Raw genomic sequence first — 18,389 nt, 5'->3', positions numbered from 1 at the left:
CCAGAAGGGGGCGGTAACAAATCTACAGTCTCTCCCTCCCGACCCAAAATAGTAGAGGTTTGAGCAGTTGACATCAGCGAGTCAGAAATGGCTGCCACCGGAGTTCTTCCCTTCATAAGGGGAGTAGACCTCAGTGGAAATGACTTCAAAGTAAGATTCTTTAAAACTACACTCGCATTATTTATAACTCTAATTTTAGTCATATTAAATGAATCCTAGGCTAAGCTAGTTCCTGTATGAGAATTGTTCACCTATACTATAGCAGGGAAAGTAGCTAAGACACTAGCATAGCTTAACATGATTGCGAACATTGGTTGGGCGTTAGCCTCTTGTTAGAAAAAACACTCCCGTGTGTGTCAGACACCACCCTTTGAGCAGTATGCGGAATTGTATTTAAGGCAGGTATGTTTGTTTAAACAATAAAATAAGAGCCGTAACTCTACAGGAAAACAGTTTTGAGTTGCTAGGGTAGGGCTACAGCACTTGCCACTCATCATCATACATATCACTACTACTCTGCTTGTTTAGTTAGCGTACTTTTGGCTAAGTGTATTATTGCTTAAGACATTCACTTTTGATCTAAATTGTTCAAATGTTTGGGATTAATTTAGAATCTTTTGTTAAAGGTGAATGTTGGCGCTTGTTGGGTTGTTTTGTTAACCCGGTGTTGACATGGCTTTAGTTAGTAAGTTCTGGTTTTCATCGAGTTAGTTTAAGTTAATTTAAACACAGGGGAATTGATCACCTCACCGAACTTTAGACCCGTCACACTCACAGCAGGTTAAGTTTGTATCCAAGCCCCGTTTAGGTTGATTATTATGGGATTGCAACACTGTTGTCAACAGTGTAAACTCAAGTTGTTGCTGTCAATCAGTGATCCTGGACTTAAAAAGAAATACTGAAATGGCAGGCGTTTACTGTTGTCACAAGGAAGACTTAATATTTCCATTTTTATTTAACTCAGTTGGATAATAATAAAAGTTTGACATCATGCTAACTTTTTTTTGAGCCTGACTCACCAGATTCTAAAGGAGTATTGGAACACGTCCGAATTTGCTGGCGAATAATCTTTTTGATGTGTTGTTTTTATTTACCTTTCGGCATATCCCTGCAGGACTCGCCAAAGAAATTCCGCTTTCATTTATTCCCTTCCTGACAGAACCCTCTATTTTAACCGGGCTATGGACTGGCACAGGGAGACCCAGACTTGGGCCCCTTTGTGGCTGCATAGTTAAGGAGCCGCGTTAAGGGTCTTGTCCAAGGACCCACACTGGATGAAACTCATCGCGATCCCTGGTTTCCCATGCGCCAGTCCTACGCGCAGCCAACCGAACCATCCAACCGCTAACTTTTTATTGTGTTAATTTGTTAAATTCAAGGCATTTGTCTGTCTGTAATGTTAGGAAATCCAGATGTCAGCATGTGTCATGCAGCTTCTGTGAAAACACTGCCAATTTTTATCTATCCATCTGTCCGTCCGTCCGTCTCAATGGAGTTATCAGATGTGTGTAAATCTGGAATGATTTTGTTGTGTTGGCAAACAAGTTTCTTTGCCTATCTCCACAGGGGGGTTATTTTCCTGAGCATGTAAAGTGTATGAGCAGCTTACGATGGCTGAAACTGAACCGGACAGGACTTTGTTATCTTCCAGAGGAGCTGGCTTCTCTCCAAAAGTTGGTAAGAAGATTCAAAAGGCTTTTGATGCTCCTCTGAAGTTTTTTTTCTGACCTGTTCAAGCCTCTCACATGTGTGCAGCTGGCAGTGGACTTTCTGTCAATATAAAAAAAGTGTTTTCTTTACACGGTTCGCTGCATATAGCTGATGATCATAGAAATGAAATTTACATTGTGTGAAATCTGAGCTTTAATTTGTCATCTAATGACTCTAATCTGCATTTTAAGAGTAAATTTACACCATATATTTATTAATTTACTTCTGAGGGATTCACATTTCGATAAAGTGCTTTTATTGAGAATGTTTAGAACTATATGTTGTTGATGTAAATTCACTGGATGCTTCATCCACATAGCAGTGAGTCTGGACACGGTGGGACAGTTGTCACACCCCAACAACACCCCAGCGTACAATCTTAAAGACTTAAAGACTGACTCCAATGAAAATTGTGTTTTTAACATGTTCCTGTGGCCATTTTTCATAAAGGATGAGGACATATTAAGAAAATTAGTATCAAAACTGCATTTCTGAGTATTTCTTTATTCACATCGTCATGAATTAGGAGCAGACGAAAAAATGGCATTTGAAGATTGTATTTGTGACGTACAAAAAATATGCAGGGTGGGCCACAAGCTCCCTGCTCTGCTCCATTCTGTTGTATCCACTTGTAGACAAAGAGATCCATCTTTTCCTTGTCCGTGATTATCATAATTGTAAGACGACTGGGAAAAATAGATCACAAGAAGATTGGAGTGGGACTTGAGGCAACTGACTGCAACTAAATGCCGTAATTATTAAGAAATGGCCCGCAACTAGCTCCCTAGCAGAGCGTCAAAGCCCACAGACACAGACGATCTCTGTTGTAATAAATAAGCAACTGTTGTGTTGAAGGGCTTCAAGGCTTTAAAATACATAAACATGACAAAGAAGCCCTTCTAGCTGCCCCAACAGGTACTTAATGTCAACCCATATTAGAAGTTCCCATTAGAATTGCTACTGATAACAACTTCTTTCTAAAATCATTGTAGTTTAGTGTATGACAGCTGTATAACCGGCACATTATATATTTGTCTCAAAGTGGTTTTAAATTGTAATTTGTGATTTTACTCTTAGTGATTACGTTTTGTTGTTGTTTTAATTTGTATTTTTCAGTAAAGATATTTGAATTACTTTGTCTATGAATTGTGTCACAAAAATATGAACTTGTTAAGTTGTACCTTGACTATGTTCATTTCTATTGACTAATAAATGAAATAAGAATTTTAACAGAATCTTCTCTTATGTACTGCATTTATGCATCAGAGTTCAGGTCATTTCCGGTAGTGCTTTAATGTGAAAAGTGAAATATTGTGTTTATGCTCAAACAAACTCGTTTTTAGCCTCAGACTCAATATGGACCAGAAAAGAGGATCAATTCAAGCAGCTGTGATCTTGCTGGATGTGCTAGAGATCAGTGAAAGCTCAGCTTTGTGATTTCTTTTTTAGGAGCATCTTTCAGTGAGTCACAACAGCCTGACTACATTACATGGAGAACTTTCCAGTTTACCGAATCTGCGGGTAAGTGACGCTCAAGCGATGCGGCAGAACGTTTGTGCTTTGACACGATCCTATTAAATCGTTTCATTGTTTGTGCAGGCGGTGGTGGCCAGAGCCAACAACTTGAAGAACTCTGGTGTCCCAGATGACATCTTTCAGCTGGATGACCTTTCTGTACTGGTAAATAATCATCGCACATCCTTGATTTGGGTTTTTTTTGTCTCTCGGTTCTTTTGACCCACCTCTCCTTCAGGATCTGAGCTACAATCAGCTGACGGAGATCCCCAGGGACCTGGAGAACAGCAGGAACATGTTGGTGCTGAATTTGAGTCACAACAGCATCGACGCCATCCCCAATCAGCTGTTCATCAACCTTACCGACCTGCTGTATCTGGACTTGAGCAACAATAAGCTGGACAGCCTGCCCCCACAGATGCGGCGCTTGGTGCACCTGCAGACGCTCATCCTCAATAACAACCCGCTGATGCACGCACAGCTGCGGTAAGCAGACACCAGGGGGCGCTTTTGAACTTTTGCACTGTCATCCAAACATCAACAGAGGATTGGATCATAACTTCTTCCATTGTTTTTGAGCAGTCAACTTCCAGCCATGGTGGCATTACAGACTCTTCATCTGAGGAACACTCAGAGGGTCCAGAGCAACATGCCCACCAGCCTGGAGGGACTGACACAGCTGGCAGGTAAAAACGCACATTTACAAGAGTTTGCAAACATGTTTTTCTTCCTTCTAACTCTGTTTTTGTCTGGACTACAGATGTGGATTTGTCATGTAATGACCTGACCCGGATACCAGAGTGTCTTTATTCTCTGAGCAGTCTGAAGAGACTCAACCTGAGCAGCAACCAGATTTCTGAGCTCTCCCTCTGTATCGACCAGTGGAACCAGCTGGAGACACTCAACCTCAGCCGCAACCAGCTCACCTCGCTGCCCGTAAGCCTGGCAGCCACAGTCCAGCTCCCGACTGTTCCCTCTCTACCTGAAATCTCTGAGGAGTTACGTTGTAGCCTCTGACATCTGTGTTTGTGTCTCCGAACAGTCGGCCATCTGTAAGCTCTCTAAACTGAAGAAGCTGTATATCAATTCCAACAAACTGGACTTTGACGGCGTTCCTCCTGGTGTTGGAAAACTCTCCAGTCTCGTTGAGTTCATGGCTGCTAACAACAACCTGGAGCTCATTCCAGAGGGACTCTGCAGGTGAGGACGAAAGCAGTCAAAGCAGGAGGAAGGCCACAACCTGGAGAAACGTTTCATCTGTTAAGATTGTTGCATTGTCTTATTCTAGGTGTGGTAAGTTAAAGAAGTTGGTGCTGAATAAAAACCGCCTTGTGACATTGCCTGAGACCATCCACTACCTGACCGACTTGGAGGTATAAATGAAAGCTTACAGGTTCCTGCAACAAGCAGAGTGTGTGCAGGCAGGAAGCTCACAATGGAAACATCCATATGGTTTCTTTTCTGTAGGTTCTGGATGTGCGCGAGAACCCCAACCTGGTGATGCCTCCTAAGCCCACGGACAGAGCAGCGGAGTGGTACAACATAGACTTCTCCCTGCAGAACCAGCTCCGCCTGGCCGGGGCTTCGCCCGCCACCGTGGCTGCTGCAGGAGGAGGTGTGTGTAGCTGAAGAACAGCTTTTTTCTTTTCATTTATCTTGAAAATGAGCTTAAAGCTTACAGTCCCTCTCTGATCATCTTTTGTTCTATTTTAAAAGCATTCTCCGTGATCTTTAAATTACAATTGTCATTTTTAGCCCAAATAAAAAAAACTTGTAATTTCTAGGACATAGTTTCTCTCAGAGCGACGGTAGATCATCAGAAATTCATCTGAGTTGAGGTCAGGACTGTCTGTGCGGAACAATCCAGCCTCCCTCACCGTGATCCAAAACTGAGAATGCTGTTTCCGCGCTGTCCCGCTAGCTTAGCAGGGATCTCGTGCTCCGCCCAGCGTATTTTCTACTTAACAAATAACCTTTTATTCAAACAAAATCTTTTCTTCTGCTCCTAATTAATGTTTTAAAAAAAGTAATACTCAGAAATGCTACTTTAATCTTCATCTTCTTTATATGTCAGAAAAATGCCTCAAGAACATGTTAAAAACACCAAAAACACCATTTTCCTCAAAGTGGGTCTTTAGAATCTGAACTTCTAGGTTGTTGTAACCAGTGACTTGAAGCCTAAAGTGTTTTGGAGAAAACAAACCGCAACACTTGGAATGTCAGTTGTCTTCTTGACGAACTGTCAGCTTGAAACGAACACATTTGTGCCCAGGAGCTAACTCCAGAGATCACTTGGCAAGAAAGATGAGGCTGAGGAGGAGGAAGGACTGCTCTCAGGATGATCAGGCAAAGCAGGTTCTGAAAGGCATGAGCGACGTCGCGCAGGAGAAGAAAACCATGGAGGTAAAGAGATTTGAAACACTCCTTCCTTCAGATGGAGCCCTGATGAGAGCATTTCTTACATTTTTTCAGTGACAGTGATGGAATGATGACAAACTGAGCTCAGAATCTCAGTTTTAATTACTCTGAATGTTTAGGAAGCTGCTGATGTCTCTGGGACTCGGCTCTCTTTTATCCATTCTGGGAATTTGATCCTGGATATTTGAGGCTTTTAATTCTTCTTCTAAGCTGCACACCCAGATCAACCTATTTTCCATTTTTTTACAACTTAGAAAACTAAAAATCCAACCCAGCTTTTCAGCTTTAAAAATGAAAGGTGTTTTGTTTTTCTTTTAGCAATTTCCTGTCAAATGTAGATCAGTCCCAATCCGAGTTGATCTGTTATTATTCATAGACGGCCATGAATTTAGAAAAACCCAAATGTGATGCGTCTGCAGGAGAACGGCGATCCGAAGTACGGTGACCTGAAAACTCGGCGTTGGGACAAAAGTCTGGAAAAGCCCCAGCTGGATTATTCCGAGTTCTTTTTGGAGGACGTGGGGCAGGTGAGTTATCAGTGACCTCGGCTCAGGACGCAAATCTGGAAGAGCGGTTTACCTAAAACAACCTGCGTCCCCTACCGCAGGTTCCCGGTGTGTCCGTGTGGCAGATAGAAAACTTTATTCCGGTACAAGTGGATGAAGCTTTTCATGGCAAATTCTACGAGGCGGACTGCTACATCATCCTGAAGGTGAAGCTTCAGATTACAGCGATTGAGTCGGGACAAAGAGGTTCTCACAGTCCTCTGTTCTCCTCCTGTACCTTTCAGACATTCCTGGACGACAACGGAGCTTTGAACTGGCACATCTTCTACTGGATCGGGCAGGAGGCCACGCTAGACAAGAAAGCCGGCTCCGCCATTCACGCCGTCAACCTCAGGAACTTCTTGGGGGCGGAGTGCAGAACGATCCGGGAGGAGATGGGAGAGGAGAGCGAGGAGTTCAGCGCTGTATGTAGAAGCAGACACGAGCAGAAAAGTCCTCCAGACGCCCGTCTGAGCCGCTGTTTCTCTCTGCAGGTTTTCAACCAAGACATCTCTTACATCGAGGGAGGAACTTCAAGTGGATTTTACACTGTTGAGGACACAAATTATCCTCTGAGGTGAAGCTCCAGCAGAATTACATCTGCTTTCGGATTTTTATCCTCTAACCTTTCAAAGGTTTATTATTTTTGTCTGTTGTTTCTCAGATTATACAGAGTCTATGGCAAGAAAAACATCCGTCTGGAGTCTGTGCCGGTGAAGGGCTCCTCCCTGGACCCTCGGTGAATCATTTACCCCTTTGGTTTTTGTCGTTTTTATGGATTACCAGCATCTAATCCTTGTCGTTTGTTTCTGTTTTTGGTAGTTTTGTGTTCCTGTTGGATTCTGAGCTGGAAATCTTCATCTGGAGAGGAGCTAATGCTACGCTCAGCAGCACCACCAAAGCCAGGTGCAGAACCTGTTGGATCAGCTTCACCTGCAGTTCCTGACAAAAGACTTTTTAATATTTTATATTCAAAGAAGAATCCATTTAAATACCCACTCTGATCATCTTTTGAACTATTATAAAAAGCCTCCTCAGTGGACTTTTAAATAACCTGTGTTTTTTTCTAGGGTATGGTTGCTGCAGTAGTTGGTTATAAATTCACCTCTGAGTTATGGGAGGGACTGTTGGAGCTGAGTTAGCCCACCCCCACTTCCTGTCACCGATTTGTAACATTAGCGCTGCAACAAAAATGTTGAGAAATTTTGGAGCGATCCAGCTTTGCTCAGACAAGGAAACAGATGATGTTAAATCGTCTGCAAGTGAATGCATCAGTTGCAGCTGAGCAGGGAGCTTGTCGTCTTCCCAAAACATGCGTCACAAATAAGCTCTTTCAAACGGCATCTTTTCATCTGCTCTCGATTCACAATGATTTAAATACAGAAATACTCAGAAATTCAGTTTTAATCGTAATTTGTCCTCCATCAAAAAAATGCTACGAGAAACATGTTAAAATCACCATTTCTATCTGCATTGCTCTTTAAATTGTGAATTTCTAGTCTAAAACTAGTTTTTGGGTTTTGAAAAACGATAGAAAGAACTTAAATAAATCAATTTATGAATGTTTTAATTCAAAACTAACAGTTAAATGTCCATCAAATCAGGGTTACAGAGTATATTGATCGAATCCTCTTTGTTCTGTCATCATCTGCAGATTATTTGCTGAGAAGATCAACAAGAACGAGCGCAAAGGAAAGGCTGAGATCCTAACCGTCACGCAGAGCCAGGAGCCTCCCGAATTCTGGGAGCTTCTTGGAGGACAACCAGAGGAGATCAAGAAACACGTCCCAGACAACTTCTCTCCTGTTCGGCCCAAACTATACAAAGTAAATCTATTGGAATGTTCTGCTGTAGCCTTTGGGCTTCTTTTCGGTTCATGGTTTACCTCTCTCGTAGGTGGGTTTAGGGCTCGGTTACCTGGAGCTTCCCCAGATTAACTACAAACTGTCTGTGGAACACAAAGATCACAAGGTCAAACTGGACACGCTGCCAGAGCTCCGGCTGGTATGTTTAAGGACTCACAAACAGCGTGGTAAAGTATGGCATGGCCTCTGACGTGTCGTTTCTTGCTGGTCGTTTTAGCTTCAGTCTCTGCTGGACACCAAATGCGTTTACATCCTGGACTGCTGGTCGGACGTCTTCATCTGGATCGGGAGGAAGTCCCCACGTCTAGTCAGAGCTGCAGCTCTGAAACTGGGTCAGGAGATCTGCTCCATGCTGCACCGGCCCAAACACGCCAGTGTGACGCGCAACCTGGAGGGCACAGAAAGCCAGGTGATGCGGCCGCAAAAGCCCAGCATTTCCGACCCACGCCGCCCGCGTCTGTGTGTTAACATGCTGTGGCGTCTGCTCCCCCTCAGGTCTTCAAATCCAAGTTTAAGAACTGGGACGACGTCCTGAAGGTGGACTACACCCGAGCTGCAGAGACTGTGCAGCAGAACGACAACCTGCAGGGAAAAGTGGGTGGATGCACACACATGGCAGCGTTTGCAGGGCTGCACAAGTCTGACTGTTCGGTTCTGTGACTCAAACAGGTGAAGAAAGACGCTGAGCAGAAAGACCAGATGAAAGCAGACCTGACTGCGCTCTTCCTCCCCAGACAGCCCCCCATGGCGCTGTCAGAGGTAACGTTGCCATGCCGACGCTGATCCTCACACACGTCTAGGTGGAGCTAACAGTTGCGCTCTCATTCCAGGCCGAGCAGCTGATGGAGGAGTGGAACGAGGATCTGGACGGGATGGAGGGATTTGTGTTGGAGGGAAAGAAATTTGCTCGCCTGCCTGAGGAAGAGTTTGGACACTTCTTCACTCAGGACTGCTACGTCTTCCTCTGCAGGTACTCCTGAAGGTGACGGCATCTCTGAGCAAGTACAGCAGCAGAGATGACAGCAGCGTGTTGTTTCAGGTACTGGGTTCCAGTGGAGTATGAGGAAGAGGAGAAGGACAAGAAGGAGGGTGGAGGAGGAGGCGCAGATGAAGAGGAGGAGGAGAAGCAGCCTGAGGAGGACTTTCAGTGTGTAGTGTATTTCTGGCAGGGCAGGCAGGCGTCCAACATGGGCTGGCTCACCTTCACCTTCTCCCTGCAGAAGAAGTTTGAGAGTCTCTTCCCTGGAAAACTGAAGGTGCGTGTTCTCACTGGGGTTCAAACTGCTGACCTTCGTCCCGCTTCAGATTTGAACTGACGTGTGACTTTTTGCTATTCAGGTGGTGCGGATGACCCAGCAGCAGGAGAACCTCAAGTTCTTGTCCCACTTCAAGAGGAAGTTCATCATCCACAAAGGGAAGAGGAAGCAGGACAATGACAGCGTCCAGCCTTCCCTCTACCACATCCGCACCAACGGCAGCGCGCTCTGCACCAGGTTTGCTGCTCTCTCCTGAAGAAAACAGGAAGTTCAGGGGGAACTCTGAGGGCAAACGCTTCAGACACCTTCAGAATAAAATTTAAAAGAATTGATCTAAAACCCTAAACATTTTAAAACTAATTCAGTAAATATGATTTTTTTCTTTTAAGTATAACTTTGATAGTTTTTGGTCAGTGATAGACTGTTATTGTTCCATGCACTGCAGGTGACAAACTTCCTCCTTTCAAAATAAAAGCTAAACTCTTTCTTCTTGCCTTCTGCCACCAGGACCATCCAGATCGGGACGGATTCTGGCAACCTCAACTCAGAGTTCTGCTTCATCCTGAAGGTGCAGACGTTCGTTTTGTGGTGATGCTGATGAGCGTTGAGCAGCAGGTCACCAGAAAAGACTAACCCCTCCTCCCCCCACACGTTCTTTGCAGGTCCCGTTCGAGAGCACGGACAACCAGGGCATCGTCTACACGTGGGTGGGCAGAGCTGCCGACCCGGACGAGGCCAAACTGGCCGAGGACATCATGAACAGCATGTTTGACGAGACCTACAGCAAACAGGTTCTCACCACATTCTAACCATTGACTGTATATAAAAACTGGACCGGCTGAGTGGGATGTCATCCATAAAAAAAGGCTTACCCCAGCCAATTGAAATCAATTCGGTTGCCATTTTTTCACGATACGGACACTTCCATGCAGTGATTGGTCTGAGACTGTCCTAGTCAACATTTCTATGACAACCACTCTTGCTAATCAGGACTGAGCTTGTTGGAAGGCTACACCTCTACCACTTGAAAGCGGGCTATACAAAAACATTACACGTCAAACGTTTCGAATGTTTCGAATGTTACTGCAAGTAATGTGGTTTTATGTCTTTTGCAAGTTTCTGAAGTCACTCTGGATATGAAAGTCACAGCAGCCAAAAAATGCTCAATGAGGAAGAAAAATCATAAGTCACACTTCCAGCAAAACTATCCCAAACTGAGATTTATACTCTGAAAAATATGGTAATGGCTGTTTATTTTTAAATAAAAGTCTATGGGATTTTGGCTTCTTGGAACCAGCGTGTACCTCCTGTTTTAAAACGCATGGGGGGGGGGGTCACTCAGTCCACCTCTCATATGCAGTCAATGGTCTGATGCTGATGTCACAACTTATTCTAGTCTTTAAGCTTTTCTGTGAATTTTAAGTTTAATGTTTTACTAAATGTGTTGGAATTTACAAATATTTCTCAACAGTTTTAGTTTTTTAATAACAAAGAGATGAGACTTTATTCATCTAAACCTTTAGTTATCTGAAAAAATTCATCTTTATTTTAACCCTTTTTAACAAAGTGGTCATTTTAGTTACCTGTCATCTTGTTCTCCAGGTGATTAACGAGGGGGAGGAGCCAGAAAACTTTTTCTGGGTCGGGATTGGTTCTCAGAAGCCGTACGACGAAGACGCAGAGTACATGAAGCACGCCAGACTCTTCAGGTCTGACGACCATCTCTTTATGTCCTCTCCTGAAATGACGGCAGAAGCTCTGATGTTGCTCCTCTGCTCCCTCAGGTGCTCCAATGAGAAGGGTTACTTCTCTGTGTCGGAGAAATGCTCCGACTTCTGTCAGGACGACCTGGCCGACGATGACATCATGCTGCTGGATAACGGCAAAGAGGTAAAGAGGCGTTGATCACGTTTGGTTGCTCAGCAACATCGTTTCTCATTTCTTTGTATCTGTCAGGTGTACATGTGGGTGGGCACGCAGACCAGCCAGGTGGAGATCAAACTCAGCCTCAAAGCCTGTCAGGTGAGTGGGAAGCCGTGGCCGCGTCCTCCAGAAATGAAGCTCTCGGTAACAGATGGCCTCCTCTTCCTCGCCAGGTTTACATCCAGCACATGCGCTCCAAAGAAGCCGAGCAGCCGAGGAAGCTGCGCCTGGTGAGGAAGGGAAACGAGCCGCACTGCTTCACCCGCTGCTTTCATGCCTGGGGACCCTTCAAAACTCCGCTTTCTTAGACCCCACGCTCTCAACCCCCACAGCCTGCCGTGGTGCACCTGAGAATGCCCCGCCCCCTTTGCTCACCTGCTTGACAGTTTAAGACGGAATCCGAATGTTCCTTTATATTTTTCTAAACAAGCCAAATCCCAGGGGAGTAAACAAGGGAACCTTCAGACATATCCTCCCCCCGTTCTGCTGCTTTATCTGGCCTCCTGCTGCTAATCTACACATTCTATCGTGGAAGAGTCCAAGTGTTTTCTGAAGAATGTCAATTTTTCTTTTTTGAGGAATGTGTAAAATGCTTCAACCATAAAAACACACAAAATGTCATCACCGTCACCCAACAAAGTAACGCTGATTTGGCCAAAGAAGCTGTGCAATCATCGTGGGAGACGCTTTTTCTTCTCAGTTACAGAGGAGCTAAATGTTGCTATAGTAACTTTCACTTTAAAAATGGGAGATTGTTTAATCATGTGACCTTTGGGGGGGTCAGATCCAAGCAAAATATCAGTTTTCCTTTTTTTTGTGGGCAGAGTTCGCATCCAGCACGGGATTGTGCCACTGAATATGCTTCTGATGCCACCTGCAGATGCTTTATTTATGTATTTTATATAAGAATAAAGGTTTTCACAAAGTTTCTCATCTGTTTTTTTGAGTCACAAAAGATTAAGTCTGATTATCAGAGTAAATAAACTTTATTGATGGTTAATGACACTAATCTGATCAAACATGTCTCAGTTAATCGTGTTAAAAATAAATCAATATGATTCCTATCTGCTGAGCTAACATTAGCCACATTGTTCAAACTTTTTCCTGAGTCTCCTCTGAAGATTGGAGGAGACATCTGCAGTTTAATCCTATTTCTTTTAACCAACTTTGCAGAAGATGATTTAAAAACAAACTTTATTATCAGTCCATCAGCAGAAACTAGTTCTGTACCGGTTCATCCCCATTTTCCCAGCAGTAGGCAATTGATGCCTTTTTGTTTACATGAGATGAGCTGGTGTGTAAAGGAATTATTAAAAAAAAAAAAACCTTTCCTTCTTATTCTCAATAAAATATTTCTCTCTGAAAATGACCATACAAAACAAACAGACTTTTACAAAATACTTGCATTTCTCATTTTGAAGGCAGGAGTCCAGATGCTCCAACATCCCGTGCTCGCACTTTCAAAACACTTCATATAGCTTTCTTCAATGTAACAGTGCTCCCTTTCTGTCCCATTTCAAGAAAAAAAGTTATTCACGGGATTATGTGGTGAAGAAGAGCTGGTCGCATCCTCTAGTGTGCAACAAAAAAAAAAAAACGATGAAGCCCAACAGCGCATCAGTCCCAGTGCTGCAGAAACCTGTTGCTCTGTGCTGGAGGAGCTTCCAGGGAAGTTCTTCACACAGCTGAAGAATTCACACCAGCGTTCCAGGCTGAGTGACGACTGTGGGCTTCCTGGTGGACTGATGGGAGATGTTTGTGGTCCAGCACTCAGATCCAGTCCATCAAAACCACGAGAGCCAAACCCTGAAGGACAAGAAACAAGAAAGACAGTCAAGAAATAAACTAACCAGTAAAAACACATTCAAGTCATCTGAGAGCTAAACCTATGCATAAACTGAACACAAAACCACTAATAATGATGTATTACATATTATATTTATATTAAATTACATGAAATATGTTTTAAATCAAAGAAAGTAAAACCATACCAGAGATCGTAATACTAATCACCTTAAATTACATCTGTTCTAATGCTGCTTTTATTCTGAAATTCAAATTCAATTTTTTTAATTTGAATCTAGAAAAATAAAAAAAGGTTGACCAAAGTGTTGTCTGCACAAATCAGAATAAGAGAAAACTAATAATGATCAACGTTTAGTAGCTAAAAATTGCTATACATAAAAATCATTATTTTTTGTTATCGTTTCTGTTGATTAAGCTGTGTTGTTAAGAAATGTTTCCTTTATTTTCACTTTTGTAATTTGCATGTTGGATATTAATTCATTAAAAAATTTTTAAACCGGATTACAATAAAATAAACATAATGAATGAAAATTAACAAAATTTAAATCGACACTAAAACGAACACAAAGACGTTTTTAAACTCACACTAAATAAAATAACCATTCTGCTGACCTTTGACTTCAAAAGCAAGACAGCATAATAAAGCGAATTAAGGTCATAATATTAAGACAAAACAACAAAGACCCTTAAAATCTTCACACTGAGTAATTTAAAAAAACACCTAACAGGTTAGTAAAGTTGAGTTGATCGAACCTAAAGATGAATTACTGTAATTTTCGGATTATATACCGCTACTTTTGTCACACGCTTTCAACCCTGCGGCTTATTCAACGAAGCGGCTAATTTTATGCAATTTTTCTAACGGCCGCTAGGGGCGCTCGATGAGAAAAGGTAAGCGTGGGACTGGGGGAATGCATTTTTAATGCAGTGTTTTTCAACCAGTGTGCCGCGGCACACTAGTGTGCCGTGGGAGATGGTCAAGTGTGCCGTGGGAAATTGTCCTCATCTAAACTGATCTAAAAACATTTCCCATATCCAGGATTTCAGCTCTCTGTTCATCCAAACAGGCCCTGATAAAACACTGAGGAGTTAGGAATATAAAAGATCGTAAAATACTTTTTCTTTGCGTTTATTTTATTTTATTAAAGACATTTTGATAAGAATGACAGTACCGCGATTCAGCTGCAGCTTTGGCTGTATTTTGGAAAAGTCCCGCCCCTTTAACTGTCTCCACCAATCATTCTTGGGGGGCTTAATCACGTCATCAGTCTGACCAATCAGAAGTGGTTAAAGTCTTCACTTCCTTGTCCCGATTTAGCTCGTAAAGTCGCTCAGTTCTAACAAAAATACCAGCTAAAGCTCGTCTTTAGCGGTGTAACTATCCACAGAATCCCGTATCAGACCGTGGAACAAGTGAACAAAACAATGAAGCTCAGAGACGCGATCTCCGGCCGTTTTATGCACTACATCTCCCATGTTGCATTGGGTTGTGAGAGTGACAGCGCACAAGGAGATCTGTTGTTAAACGTTTTGAAACCAATGAACACACTTCAAACTGTTTTTAAATCTTCTAACTTAACTTTTATTGCATCTTTTAGAAAAAAAACAGCTGCAGTTTCCAGCTTTTTCTACCACAATTATCTCAAAAATGCATGTGAGATTGTGGAGGGGCTGTAGATCATTACAGACCATGAGTTCCATCTTGTTTTTTTTTAATTTTTGGATGCTGGTGTGCCGCGGGATTTTTTTTAAGGTTAAAGTGTGCCGTGGCTCAGAAAAGGTTGAAAAACACTGTTTAATGTAAACTCCCGCTTTGAGAATGAATAGCACGAAGGAAATCCCAAGTGAACAGCAGATGGTTCTAGCTGTCTGTCATCTGAGCTGTCACTCTGACTGTAACGGAAAGGTAGCCATGAACCATACAACTCTTGATTCCAATCAGTCTCAGGAGGAGGATATGAGCGATGCTGAATGTGTACTCCCATTTCCAGCAACAAGTCCATTTATTTTAACACACCCACAAGCAGCCAAACAGCATGGATGTCACTTCTGCTCTTAGACCCCTCAGTCATGGTGCAATAAAAAGAAACAGCCATGCTCAGCCTTACTTTGGCCGCATCCCACGATCCCTTGCTGCTATTAGACCCAACGTGCACCTGACCGCCACTACAATATGATGCAGCTTTCAAGTTAAAAGCAATCGTTAAAAGCAGTGTGAAAAAATCCACCATCACCAACGGGTTTGGAAAAGCTGGTCTGCTGCGCGACGGAGAGAACAGCACCAGCTCAGGAGTGAATTTGCCTCAGGGTGAGCATGACAACTACAACGGAGAGACTGGGAGAGTGTGTGGCCAGGAATGTTTGACACAATTCCAATCCCACACTGAGGAGGAAGACTTCCATGGTTTCAGTGCACAGGAGGAAGATGAAGAAAGCTCTCAGTGACTTTTACGTTCATGTTGTTTTACCACCCCTGTTACTACCATATTGCTGCAGTGTTACTGCCATGTCACAGGTACTGTTTGGAAAGAAAAGCTCTGGTATCATATGGTCTCATAAAAAATTTGAAAACTCTTTCTGTGTACTGTCTTTCTTAGTAAATATATCAAGTGTTGAACCTTTCCTGCGATTAATTTTTTTCCTTTCTTTCCTTGATCTTCCTTTGGGGTTCACTTCCCCGTTTGGACCCTCAGAGCCTCCAAAGTGGGTTAATAAAGAATCATTAATCTTCTTCTGGGGGAAACCTTCATTTATTACAGCTCTCTTTCCCTCTGTATAACAAACATAAACACACACCCCAACACACTTTCGCTGCTCTTTTTCTAACCCCCTCTTCCACTGCACACATGCTCTCCCCTCCTTCCGCTGCAGCTCCCTCCTCCTTCTTACATACATGCACGGTTTCAGCACATTCACATCCTCAATCTACAACAGTGTGGGGTTTAGCCCCGCCTTTAGCCCCTAAGACTCATGGGAAGTGGGGAATCGTGGGTGTAAAGTTCCTCGCCATGACTGAGGTAGCTGTGAGCTGAAGTGACCTCCATGCTGTTTGGCTTTTTGTGTGTTTATATAAATAGGCTATAATGCCGGAAAGAAGAATATTCAATCTGTGTTTGCGTCTCTCTCTCTGAGTGAGTGTGTATAAAATAGTTTACCATCTTAAAATGCAAAGGCTTGTAATCAGGTGGGCTCTATAACCCGTAATTTAAGGTAGTTGAAAGAAGGAATTAACATTCATAAATGAAATTCAAGTAAGATGGATTTATTGTTAGTTTTCTGTTTATTATTTTATACTTGACTTTTATATGACTGCCCGATCTATTACACAGACTCTTTAAAAAAAATTGAATATCATGAAAAAGAACCATACCAACTTCCATAACTCCATTCAAAAAAGGAGAAAAAAAGATTTTTCCAAAATTAGAACCCCAGTTTAAATTAAATTAAACAAATACTTAAAGTGAATGAATCCATAGAATCAATGTTCTATAAAAGTTTTGTTTATTAAATAAAATTATGAAATTGAATACACTTTACCATGTTTTTTTTTTTAAAGGATGTGCATTAGGAAAAAAATGTTTGCGGAATCCCACCTCCCTTTAACATTTTCAGTAAATTTTTGTCTTGTGACACTAAACACTTTTCTTTTTTAAAATTAAATTAAATTACCTTTTTTCCGACAACTGTGTTCAAGCTGTTTTCTGACTGCACTTTACATCCTCACCACTAGAGGGCAGCACATGTTCAGAAGAAGTGATTACTCATCAACTTCAGATTTTCCTGCTTCAGAGAATATGACACCTTAAGCGTTTTAGAGCCAAAGGACTTTTACATCATAGGACTGACCCAAATGTGTGTAGCTACAGTTTGTACTGCAAGTTCAGAGGTTAGTTTAGAGAACTAGTTATGTTTGCAACAGCTAAACAAACAATTTGTGGTGTTTTGTTCAGATCTGTCTGTCAGTCTGGAAGAGAGGGAGTTGTGGATTGAGATGAGGCTCTGTTATTGGAATGCAGATCTCAGACTGAACAGCTCTTTGAAGTTTACTCACTCTGGAGGAGCTCTATTGAAAACAGGTGTGTCTGTGTGTGTGTCTGTAAAATCCCGGCTCGTTTCTGTTGGCCTCTCTCACCCGCTCAGTTGATGAGGATGTCGGGTGAGCGTCCCTCTTCGTCTTTCATGTTCCTCAGGTTGTTTTCCTCCTCCTCCACCGTGCTGGGGGGGGGGCGACACACAAAAGTGACTTCTCGTGGTGGATGGCTGCGATGGCTTCCAAACGGTGAGTGCTTACGTGAGGAAGTCCCTGACGTCCTCCACCGTCAGCTCTCCAGTCGAGTCTAAGGTGAGGTCAGCACAGCTGAGGGGGGAGTCCAGTGGGGTGTCCAGGAGGGGGGAGGACAGCGTGCTCCGAGGGACGTCCGCTTTCCCCATCAGAGAAGAAAAATATAAAAAATACATTTTTACACAATTCCTCCCATGCTAGATACATAAATGTATGGCACCACTCCTCCACTAAACCAGATTAAGATCATTCCTTATCCTGGTTTTCCTGGACACCAAAGCTCCACCTTCTGACTTATTTTCAGGAAAACAACAAAAACACTCCCAGCTCTGCATGGAAGGTCCTGCTAAACCAAGTGCCACAAGAAAGCATGGCTGGTTTCCATGACAACCACAGCTCCCTGCAAGCTAAAAATGGGGAGCTGGACTGGAGAAGCAATGGGGGCATGCTGAATGGTTACCATGGAGACCAGTGCAGGGGTCGGTTAGGGGGTTTGGAGAGCAATGAAGAGACAAAACAGATGAAGAGGAGAAGAAGTGAAGGAGCTCCCAAACGCACCTTCAGCCTGACCCATCAGGCTTTTGTGGGTTCCATTGGCCTGCGTCTGCGGCGGCGTTCCGTCACTGTGAAGACACACAAACGCTTTACTAATGGTGTTCCAAAGTGGCTGCTACACCACGAGGATCCACAAACGCAGAGTTCGAGCGTAATGGGACAGAAAAACCGCTCAATAACAAAATGTTCCAAATTCAAAGCAGAAAGAAGGATGCATTCCCAAAAGAGATCCTTTCATAGGAAAAAATAAACAGCTTTTTTCTGATAATGGAGGACAAATATGAAAAAAAAAAAGCTAAAATTGAGTTTGAGTATTTCTTTATTCAAATTGTTGGAGCAGACGAAAAAACAGTGTGTAAAAGAATTTCTCCTCTGATGCATGCGAGTCCTTTTTAAGATCCTTATTCTTTTTCCACTGCTTCCATCACCCATTCACATCCATTTCATATCAACTCCTGAACAAATTCTAGAAAACAGAACTATCTAATTTTGATAGGCTATGATGAACCTAATC

General features: G+C 42.9%; 2 protein-coding genes across 4 annotated transcripts in view; one reads left to right on the top strand and one right to left on the bottom strand.

Moving 5' to 3' along the window:
- Window positions 1–42: 42 nt before the first annotated feature.
- On the top strand, window positions 43–12,160 carry flii (FLII, actin remodeling protein). Its single transcript, XM_023957713.1, has 31 exons — window positions 43–150; window positions 1,567–1,677; window positions 3,160–3,231; window positions 3,310–3,390; window positions 3,464–3,711; window positions 3,808–3,911; window positions 3,986–4,161; window positions 4,268–4,425; window positions 4,514–4,598; window positions 4,693–4,840; window positions 5,498–5,628; window positions 6,063–6,170; window positions 6,251–6,355; window positions 6,434–6,613; window positions 6,683–6,765; window positions 6,853–6,927; window positions 7,011–7,094; window positions 7,843–8,014; window positions 8,085–8,192; window positions 8,271–8,462; window positions 8,549–8,647; window positions 8,723–8,812; window positions 8,884–9,023; window positions 9,093–9,309; window positions 9,392–9,546; window positions 9,817–9,877; window positions 9,972–10,100; window positions 10,912–11,018; window positions 11,094–11,199; window positions 11,266–11,331; window positions 11,406–12,160. Exons 1-31 carry the CDS (start codon window positions 88–90, stop codon window positions 11,538–11,540), a joined length of 3,789 nt encoding a protein of 1,262 aa, XP_023813481.1. The 5' UTR covers window positions 43–87; the 3' UTR covers window positions 11,541–12,160.
- A 39-nt stretch (window positions 12,161–12,199) lies between these two features.
- llgl1 (LLGL1, scribble cell polarity complex component) overlaps window positions 12,200–18,389 on the bottom strand; it is a 35,957-nt gene continuing 29,767 nt past the window's right edge. For 2 of the 3 annotated variants that reach the window (XM_020705424.2, XM_020705425.2), the window contains 4 exons: window positions 17,879–17,943; window positions 17,330–17,465; window positions 17,171–17,253; window positions 12,200–13,038 (listed from right to left, as the gene is read on the bottom strand). In XM_020705424.2, coding sequence (XP_020561083.1) covers window positions 17,175–17,253; window positions 17,330–17,465; window positions 17,879–17,943 — 280 coding nt within the window. In that variant the 3' untranslated portion in view covers window positions 12,200–13,038; window positions 17,171–17,174. The remainder of the gene's footprint in view (window positions 13,039–17,170; window positions 17,254–17,329; window positions 17,466–17,878; window positions 17,944–18,389) is intronic. The other variant, XM_004071761.3, reaches the window with a different exon arrangement.

The sequence above is a fragment of the Oryzias latipes genome, chromosome 8 (assembly GCF_002234675.1).
Source record: "Oryzias latipes chromosome 8, ASM223467v1".
Taxonomy (NCBI): Eukaryota; Metazoa; Chordata; class Actinopteri; order Beloniformes; family Adrianichthyidae; genus Oryzias; species Oryzias latipes.
Note: the sequence above shows the minus strand (reverse complement) of the source record. Positions and strands in the feature narration are given on the sequence as shown.